This window comes from Engraulis encrasicolus, chromosome 19 (genome assembly GCF_034702125.1).
Source record: "Engraulis encrasicolus isolate BLACKSEA-1 chromosome 19, IST_EnEncr_1.0, whole genome shotgun sequence".
NCBI lineage: Eukaryota > Metazoa > Chordata > Actinopteri > Clupeiformes > Engraulidae > Engraulis > Engraulis encrasicolus.
The window spans coordinates 23,622,116-23,632,115 of record NC_085875.1 but is presented as its reverse complement, the minus strand read 5'-3'; the positions used below and the strand labels follow the sequence as shown (position 1 = coordinate 23,632,115).

At 47.6% G+C, this 10,000-nt stretch overlaps 2 protein-coding genes across 2 annotated transcripts in view; one reads left to right on the top strand and one right to left on the bottom strand.

The window, feature by feature from the left end:
- The window catches only part of il17a/f2 (interleukin 17a/f2), a 4,545-nt gene extending 4,060 nt beyond the window's left edge, over nucleotides 1-485 (bottom strand). The window contains exon 1 of the mRNA XM_063224089.1: nucleotides 436-485. The gene's annotated coding sequence lies outside the window, so the exon portion shown is untranslated. The remainder of the gene's footprint in view (nucleotides 1-435) is intronic.
- A 221-nt stretch (nucleotides 486-706) lies between these two features.
- LOC134470066 (polyadenylate-binding protein 1A-like) lies at nucleotides 707-3,931 on the top strand. Its single transcript, XM_063224088.1, has 3 exons — nucleotides 707-1,474; nucleotides 1,759-2,151; nucleotides 3,387-3,931. The coding sequence occupies exons 1-3, from the start codon at nucleotides 722-724 to the stop codon at nucleotides 3,915-3,917; spliced, it is 1,677 nt and encodes a 558-aa protein (XP_063080158.1). The 5' UTR covers nucleotides 707-721; the 3' UTR covers nucleotides 3,918-3,931.
- The last annotated feature ends 6,069 nt before the right edge of the window (nucleotides 3,932-10,000 follow it).

Sequence of the window (10,000 nt, the reverse complement as noted above, 5' to 3'; positions counted from 1 at the left end):
TGTAATGTACCAATGTTGTATAGGCCTCCATGTTATAATGTTATAAACAAATGTTGCTTGACAAACAGTCTAGTTATTGGAGCCAATGTTACCAATGTTGTATAGGCATAGGCTACATTTTGGAAAAAGATGTTGGTTGACAGCCTAAACAGTAGGCCTAGGTCTATGGCTATGGGTAGGCTAGCCGCCAACCACAGTATACTTGGATCTATGTAAGCTTTCCATCTTTCTTGATATGGCAAAATCAAATCAATTTGGCTTAACCAAGTTTACATACAGCCGGTCCATCACCTGTTGCTATGGCTGATGCGGAGACGTCATTAATGATATTGACTGCCAAGATTGGCGTCACCCTTAGAACGATATGTTGTCATAGACGGATTCTAGAGCATAATGAACTAGAATGTTTGATAGGCCTACTCAAAAATTGCCAACCTTATCATTTCTGCTTGATCGTCTTTCTGATGAAACGAAAACAATGGCTCCGCGACAACACAATGCTTCGCGACAACACAACGCTGCACAGAGTCACCCCGTGGCCTCCCTGTATGTCGGTGATCTACAGCCTTCGGTCACAGAGGCAATTATATATGATACGTTCGCAGCTGTTGGACCGATACGTTCAATTCGGATATGCAGGGACAAGTTCACCCACAAGTCCCTCGGGTATGGATATTTAAATTTCCATCAGCTGGCTGACGCTGAGCGCGCCCTGGATACTATGAACTTTGTTAAGATCAAGGGCAGGCCTGTGCGCATGATGTGGTCCCAGCGCGACCCTTCTCTGAGAAAAAGTGGAGTAGGCAATATTTGCGTAAAGAATTTGGAGCCGTCAATTGATAGCCTTGCTTTGGTTGATACGTTCTCCGCCTTTGGGAACATCCTCTCTGGCAAGGTGGTTAGTGATGAGACAGGCTCCAAAGGCCACGGCTATGTCCACTTTGAGACCCAGGTGGCGGCCGACAAAGCCATCGAGAGAATGAATGGCATGCTGCTGAACGACCGCAAGGCTTTCGTGGGACGTTTCAAGGCCCGCAAGGAGCGTGAGGCTGAGCTCGCTGCCCGCTCAAAAAGCTTCAAAAACATTTTTATCAAGAACTTTGGTGACTTGAACGATGAGAAGCTGCGCGAGGTCTTCGGCAAATTTGGACCCATTCTGAGCGCCCGCGTGATGACTGACAACCGTGGCAAATCCAAAGGCTTCGGGTTTGTGTCCTATGGAAACCACGAGCATGCCCAAATGGCCGTCGCAGAAATGAATGGCAAAGAGCTAAATGGCAAGGTTGTGTACGTGGCCCGCGCCCAGAAGAAAATGGAGCGCCAGATTGAGCTGAAGCGCAAGTTTGAGCAAGTGAAACAGGCCCGCAAGTCCCGCTACCAGGGAGTCAATCTTTATATTAAAAATATCGATGGCATGGATGATGAGCAGCTGCATAAGGAGTTTTCTCCCTTTGGAACCATCACCAGTGCCAAGGTAGGTCTACTTCACATCAGTCCTCCCCCTTCCCCTCAATACCACATCATATTTTATTTCAACAACACCCTAGCAGTTGATTGTCACAGTCAGCTTGTGAGTTAGACATTTGTAAAAATGTTTACCCCAGACCATTTACATTGCACAATTGTATTTGCTAGTGATGTTGGCTATGATTGTGTCCTCTTTGGTTATAAAGCGTCTGCCAAATGCAATGTAATATAATAATAATAAAATAAAATGATCTTGCCCCTTTTCTCCCCCACTGTCTCCCTCTTCCACAGGTGATGATGGAGGGTGGTCGCAGCAAGGGCTTCGGCTTCGTCTGCTTCTCCTCCCCTGAGGAGGCCACCAAGGCGGTTTCGCAGATGAATGGGCGCGTCGTGGCCACCAAGCCGCTGTACGTGGCCCCGGCCCAGCGCAAGGAGGAGCGCCAGGCCTATCTGGCCCACCTGCACAAGCAGAGGATGGCCAACGTGCATGTCGCCGCGCCCAAGCCCGTCATCAAGCCCCACCAGCCTGCCCCACCCCCTGGATTCGACATGGCCGCCATCCCTCAGGCCCAGAACGGCGCCATTCACCAGCCGAGCCAGCTGGCTCAGGTGCGCCCCTGCATCCCGGTGGTCCAGCATGCCCAGGCCATGCCAAAGACCATGTGCCCATCCGGACCTCGCATGGTGGCCCCCCAGCGTATGGCCTCTCAGGCTCTGACCCTCCGTCCAGCCAACGTCTCAGCTGCCACCATGGCCCTCATGCCTGGGCTCAACCAGGAAAACAATGATGCCACAGGGTTGAGGAGCCTCCAGATGGGAGCACAGGCTCACTCTGCCAAGCAGCAGCTCATGGCCCTTATGCAGGGTGAGGAGCAGAGGATGGCCAACGTGCATGGCGCAGCGCCCAAGCCCGTCATCAAGCCCCACCAGCCCGCCCCACCCCCAGGATTCGCCATGGCCGCCATCCCTCAGGCCCAGAACGGCGCCATTGACCAGCCGAGCCAGCTGGCTCAGGTGCGCCCCAGCGTCCCGGTGGTCCAGCCTGCCCAGGCCATGCCTAAGACCATGTGCCCATCCGGACCTCGCATGGTGGCCCCCCAGCATATGGCCTCTCAGGCTCTGGTCCTCCGTCCAGCCAACATCAATCTCTATATTAAAAATATCGATGGCATGGATGATGAACGGATGCTTAAGGAGTTTTCTCCCTTTGGAACCATCAACAGTGCGAAGGTAGGCCTACTTCACATCAGTCCTCCCCCTTCCCCTCAATACCACATCATATTTTATTTCAACAACACCCTAGAAGTTGATTGTCACAGACAGCGCTGATGTTTGCATTTTATCTGCCTGGTGTCAGCTTGTGAGTTAAACATTTAAAAAAAATGTTTACCCCAGACCAATTACATTGCATGATCGTATTTGCTAGTGATTTTGACTATGATTGTGTACTCTTTTGAAAGTCGCTTTGGTTATAAAGCGTCTGCCAAATGCAATGTAATATAATAATAATAAAATAAAATGATCTTGCCCCTTTTCTCCCCCACTGTCTCCCTCTTCCACAGGTGATGATGGAGGGCGGTCGCAGCAAGGGCTTCGGCTTCGTCTGCTTCTCCTCCCCTGAGGAGGCCACCAAGGCGATTTTGGAAATGAATGGGCGCGTTGTGGCCACCAAGCCGCTGTACGTGGCCCCGGCCCAGCGCAAGGAGGAGCGCCAGGCCTATCTGGCCCACCTGCACAAGCAGAGGATGGACAACGTGCATGGCGCCGCGCCCAAGCCCGTCATCAAGCCCCACCAGCCTGCCCCACCCCCTGGATTCGACATGGCCGCCATCCCTCAGGCCCAGAACGGCACCATTGACCACCAGCCGAGCCAGCTGGCTCAGGTGCGCCCCAGCGCCCCAGTGGTCCAGCATGCCCAGGCCATGCCTAAGACCATGTGCCCATCCGGACCTCGCATAGTGGCCCCCCAGCGTATGGCCTCTCAGGCTCTGACCCTCCTTCCAGCCAACGTCTCAGCCGCCACCATGGCCCTCATGAATGGGCTCAACCAGGAAAACAATGATGACGCAGGGTTGAGGAGCCTCCAGATGGGAGCACAGGCTCACTCTGCCAAGCAGCAGCTCATGGGCCTTATGCAGGGTGCAGAGCCCCTGACCATCTCTGTGCTGGCAGCCTTCAGCCTGGAGGAGCAGGAGCAGATTATGGGCGAGCGCCTGTACCCCCTGGTCCAGAACAAGCTGCCCCTGGTGCAGAATGTTCACCCCAACCTGACTGCCAAAGTCACCGGCATGCTGCTGGAGATGGATAAAGGCGAGGTGCTCCAACTCCTCGAATCGGAAGAGTCTCTGCGCTCCAAAGTGGATGAGGCAGTGGCAGTCCTCATACACCACCAGGCAAAAGAGGCAGCCCGGAAGGCTGACGTCACCAGCACGGCTGTGCCGGGCGTCTAAAGACATGAACTGAAAACAAGGACATCACTGCAATGGAAAAAAACCGAAAAAAAAAAACCTGAAAAACTGGAAACGAACTGGAAAAAAACCCTAACAGACCCCAACCCCCCCCCCCCCCCCCCAAAAAAAAAGACAAAACCACTGACCAAAACCCCCCAAAAAACTGCAACCTGGTTAAGACAAGGAAAGGATTTGCTGCAGCTTGCTTTATTGCTTCAACTGTGCCACAACAACACCCCCCCCCACACACACACACACACACACACACACACACAAAAATGCAGCTAGCGTCATCACTGCAATGAAATACCAACTGAAATAAAGGACAAAAAAATCGACAAAAACAGCAAAAATACAAACATAGAATCTGTAGTCTTCTGACAAAGACGAGGAAGGAGGAGCAGAAGCAGAGTTGGGGCGAGCCACTCCCCCCAAAAAAATGCAGCTAGTGTCATCACTGCAATGAAATACCAACTGAAAAAAAGGACAAAAAAAATCAACAAAAACAACAAAAATACAAACATACAAACTGTAGTCATCTGAGAAAGACGAAGGAGGAGGAGCAGGAGCAGATTGGGGCGAGCGCCTGCACCCCTGGTCCAGAACAAGCTGCCCTTGGTGCAGAATATTCACCCCAACCTGACTGCCAAAGTCACCGGCATGCTGCTGGAGATGGATAAAGGCGAGGTGCCCAGAAGGCTGGCGTCTGCCGTCTAACACAAAAAATATGCAGCTGGCGTCATTACTGCAATGAAAAAGAAACTGAAGAAAAAAAAAAACGAACTGAAAAACTGGAAACAGCTTGCTTTGTCATTGCAACAAATATAATATATAATTATTTTTTTTAACCAGATTAGGTCTACCAAACTGCTATTTTTCCAATTGTTATTTTCTTTAATAAAACTATTCTCTGAAATCAACTCATGATGGCATACAAGTCTTGTATTAATGTACCAACACAGAGGTTTTACACAGATGTTGAATGAATTGGATTGTGGCAGGAATTGGTTGGAGAGAGAGAGAGAGAGAGAGAGAGAGAGAGAGCATGGGGCATGGCATGGGGCATGGGGCATGGGGACGGCAGAGGAGAGACGACCAGCTAGAGAGAGAGAGTGTGTTATTTGTGCAGAAATGTAATTGTATGCAGCTATAACGTTTACTTTCCCCTTGTGTCTGTAAAACATTGTATAGGCTGCTATATTGCAATAAATGATGTGATTGTGGCATCATGATCCTTATCCTCTGCCAACAACTTTCTCTGGTGTAGTTCAAATAAGTACATACTTTTGCACACAAAAACTCACACATCGCTTGACAAGTGAGGCAGACAACCACAACATTGGTTATCATTAATGATGAGGTAGAGCATATGTGTGATCAAGGGGGAAAGGCGAGGTGGATCGGAAAATGTGTTTCATCAGTCCATTAGAGCCCAGTCAAATTTTTCGAATTTCCAGGCCCCATGAGCCGATTGTATGAGGTGGAGACTTAGGCACCCCATAGGGTCCTTTCTAATACCCTAACTCCCGCCCTCCCTTGCATGGGCTTGTGGCCTCGTGATGACATTGCAACCATCATCGCAACAGAAAAAACAAAAAAAAAACAACATCCTTTTAAATATGGCTTATTTGAAACTGCAGATCCAGATGTAAATATTAAGAAAATGGTTTGTATTGATAATACTTCCTGGATATGTATATCAAAAACCTGAAACCATCTAGGCTAGGCTCTGCTTTAGAACTCTCTCCAGTTCCGGAACAACGTCAAACAGGCTGAGTGAGCAAGCTGACTCTCCAGGACTGATCAGAACCCCATTACGTGACAACTTATCCGTCCCTTCGAAAGTGTTGAATCGCGACCTCTCTGTGCGTTTCTCCCGTTATATCATAGCATATTGCGGATGGCCACAGCACGCAGGAGGTACGGTAGTCGATTCTTTATCTCCCCATCTCTTGCATGTCACAGTCATAGAAGTGCGGTGGTGCTCTCGATAGATCTACGGGAGAGATACGGCTTCCCCACACACACAGGCCTGCTTTCAGAGCAAGACATCACCACACCGTGCCTGTCATGGCCCACATCTGACTCCTACTCGAAAGTTCCCATGCTGCTGTGTCAGGCTCTGCAGTGCTGTGCTGCCCCCCCCTCCCTTCCATGGTCTCATCACTCTGGCCCATGAACACGCAACACAACACAACATGGCACCCCCACACATGGCAACACACATGGCACAGGCGGCACGTGGCATGCTGTGGGCTTTAGGTATGATCAGATTTAGGCATTTAGGCATTATAACGTGTTTAAAATGTGTATGTGTGCGTGTGTGTGTGTGTGTGTGTGTGTGTGTGTGTGTGTGTGTGTGTGTGTGTGTGTGTGTGTGTGTGTGTGTGTGTGTGTGTGTGTGTGTGTGTGTGCAAACCCGTGGACCCATTCAAAAGTTATGTGGCACGCAAAAAAAGTCTGCCATATTTAAAGTTGGCCATCTTGAAAGCCTTGACCTTCAAAATCAGTGAATGTATGCAACATAGGCCTATTATGTAGTCAGAGTGTTAAAGTAGTTAGGAAAGAGATCACACTCAGTTTTTTCTTCTTTCTTGTTCTTTTCAAGAAAAAACTGAGTGTGATCCATTTCCTAACTACTTGATTACTTCAGAGACGCACCAACAAGACGGAAGAGCGCGGTTTGTGGAAGATAACTATTGTAGAGTGTTGCCACACAAAATTTAGTACAAATCCTTCCACCTGTATTTTGTGTGCAGTTCAGGAAAAATGCAATATCCTCGACGCACGGGTGTTTCTAGGATATAGGCTACCAGTAATTACCCATTTACAAGCAATACATTATTGTCCTTATAGGCTGTTATCTGAGGTTGCCATGGTTGTAGCCTTTGTTTACACATGACAACAACATACTAACAACAGAGTAGACAAGACAATACTTTCAACGTCTGAGACTGTTGACCAGTGGGCGAACCTATATCTCGAGGGCCGTTTGCTGTCCTTGAGGCCGTTTTATCCGGCCCCCGATGTAATTTTAACATTATGCAGCTTCACATGAAATATGACATATTTTGTGATATAATCTTAGAAAATACATTTGCAATACAATTACGTTATATGCAAGGGACCTAGAGAAGGGTCTGTTTTAAAGGTGGCTGTCTTCAATATAGGCCTAAAGTGCAGGGGGAAATCCTGGTTTGTGTTCATAGTATGGCCCTCGGAGGACGTTTACAGCCCTCGGATGAATTTGAAGTGGCCCCTCCAATGAAAAAGGTTCCCCACCCCTGCTGTAGACACTCTGAATGAAGTTAAACTTTCTAAATGCATACACAACAACAAACACACACACACGCACACGCACGCACGCACGCACACACACACACACACACACACACACACACACACACACACACACACACACACACACACACACACACACACACACACACACACACACACACACACACACACACACACACACACACACACACACACCACTATATGCCACTATATGTGCCTATACCCCAGAGGTGTAAGAAGTAAAAGTAAAACCATGGTGTAATTACAACACTAGCATCACAAAGTTGATCCAACCAGTGCAGAGTCAGCTGAACTTAAAGGTACACTGTGCAGGAAATGGTCAAAAAAGGTACTGCAACTATGCTACTCATTGAAACTGGGCTGTCTATTGCCAAATTTGATCTTTACATGAAAGTTTACTAAGTAATAAACACATATTTTCTAGTAAGATCCAAGTACAGTCATTTTTGCAGCTAAAAATGGCTATTTTTGGAAATTCAAAATGGCGGACCATGGAGAAGATCCCCCTTTTCATGTATGAAAAGTGCAATTTTTCCAGTCATACTGAATAGCCTACTTAGAATTTGATGGTGGTGGTCAGTATTCATGAAAAAGGTAAAATTAGTGAATGGGCAGCATGAATTCTAGAAATAAATAACGAAAAATCTCACACAGTGTCCCTTTAAGACAGGTACGCAGGTCTACTTGTTACTCAGGTAGGTTAACTGTGTTGGAGGGAAACTGTGATTATCTTTCTTACTTTTACTTTTACTTTTGACACCTCTGCTATACACTTTGAACGTACATACACCTACTTATAAATGTAATGTACACTTATATAAATCTTGATTACCTTCTTCCATCACTAAATGATGTTTGACTACAAACGTGGTTCGGTAGGAGCCTGCGGAGTGATTGGCGGCTGTCTTTACTGCTCTCACCTTAGCGGACATTTATCCAGACATGGTTCATCAAATTCACAATGGCGGACAAAACTCCACTCATAAAATTGTCCAGGCAGACATTTATCCACTCCTGGTTTTACTGACAGGTTAGAGTTAGGGATGGGTTTGGGGTTTGGGTCCAGACCCAAATATTCTCTGGTGATCACAAATACACTTTCCTGACTGACAAAGTTAGGTTTTGGTCTAGTTGGCAAAGTTGATTTCGACATTGATCTCACTTTTAAAAATCCCCATGAGCAGAAAAATGTCCACTTTGAGGATTTCAAAGTGAGGAATTTTGTCCAACTTTGCATATTTGATGAGCGGAGATTTGGCCGGCAAACAAACGTTCAAACAATGTAAATGAATGTAGTCATCCTTTTAACTTATGTGCAGTGTTATGCAGTCAACCTTATGTCTTTGATATGTGTGGTTGAAGGGAGGTGTGCTCAACAAAACTCTGCCTTCTATGGTTTTGGGTTTGTGTGTGTGTGTGTGTGTGTGTGTGTGTGTGTGTGTGTGTGTGTGTGTGTGTGTGTGTGTGTGTGTGTGTGTGTGTGTGTGTGTGTGTGTGTGTGTGTGTGTGTGTGTGTGTGTGTGTGTGTGTGTGTGTGTGTGTGTGTGTGCACGTGCGCGTACGTGCGTGTGCGCGCGCATGTGTGTGGGGTGATGTCATGCACATACCGTACCTCTTCCTTTGTGGTGACTGTGGAGCTTTACACTGTGTGTGTGTGTGTGTGTGTGTGTGTGTGTGTGTGTGTGTGTGTGTGTGTGTGTGTGTGTGTGTGTGTGTGTGTGTGTGTGTGTGTGTGTGTGTGTGTGTGTGTGTGTGTGTGTGTGTGTGTGTGTGCCTGCATGCCTGCGTGTGTGTGTGTGTGTGTGTATCCTGCCACTGGCCGTGCCTCAGTCAAAACTTTCGCTTTGAGTGCTGCTCTCTGAAACTCTTCATGGGTGCTGAGGAAAACCGTCAGCACTTACCTGACCTCATTCTTGGTGTGTGTGTGTGTGTGTGTGTGTGTGTGTGTGTGTGTGTGTGTGTGTGAGTGTGAGTGTGTGTGTGTGTGTGTGTGTGTGTGTGTGTGTGTGTGTGTGTGTGTGTGTGTGTGTGTGTGTGTGTGTGTGTGTGTGTGTGTGTGTGTGTGAGTGAATGTTGCAGGATTGGTATTACCAGTGCAGAGGAAGACATAAGCGCAGAGACCACAGAGGCCTCTGGGTGGCAGCACTGCTCTGAGACAGAATAAACAGATCAACCTGATTATAGATGTATTCATTGATTTATACTAATAATATTCACATTCCGCTCTTGTATTATTGGACATTATTAAAAGACATGAAAACATAGACATTTAAATTCACTAAAATATAATGTCCTTTGCTTTTTTCGAATAGGCCGGAGTGATGAATTGACACGGGTTAGTGTTTTAATTAATGTTTTACAATAATGTTGGCTTTAACAAGCAAATGAAAACAAAACATTTATATTATATACAATATATATGGGGGGAAGGGGGGGGGGGGGTCATCAATCGGGTCCTCATTACATTTCATGTATTGAGTTGGTGAGGGTGGGCGAGGACGGGGTGTCCGATGAATTTCTCCCAGGGCCCAGCCAAAGCTGTCAGCGGCCCTGCTCGCGTTGATACCAAGTATGGTGACAAGAATGGTAACAAGATGTTGAAGATAATCTGCGGTGGCTGGTGACCCCTGGTAATCTGATGAACATGGGCTTTTCTGTGACCTGGCCAGGCCAGGCCCCTCTCATGATGGGAGGCAGAATCACAATGCCCACCTACTGATGCTTACGTAGGCCTATTGCTACCAAGAAAGGATGGGGGTGAG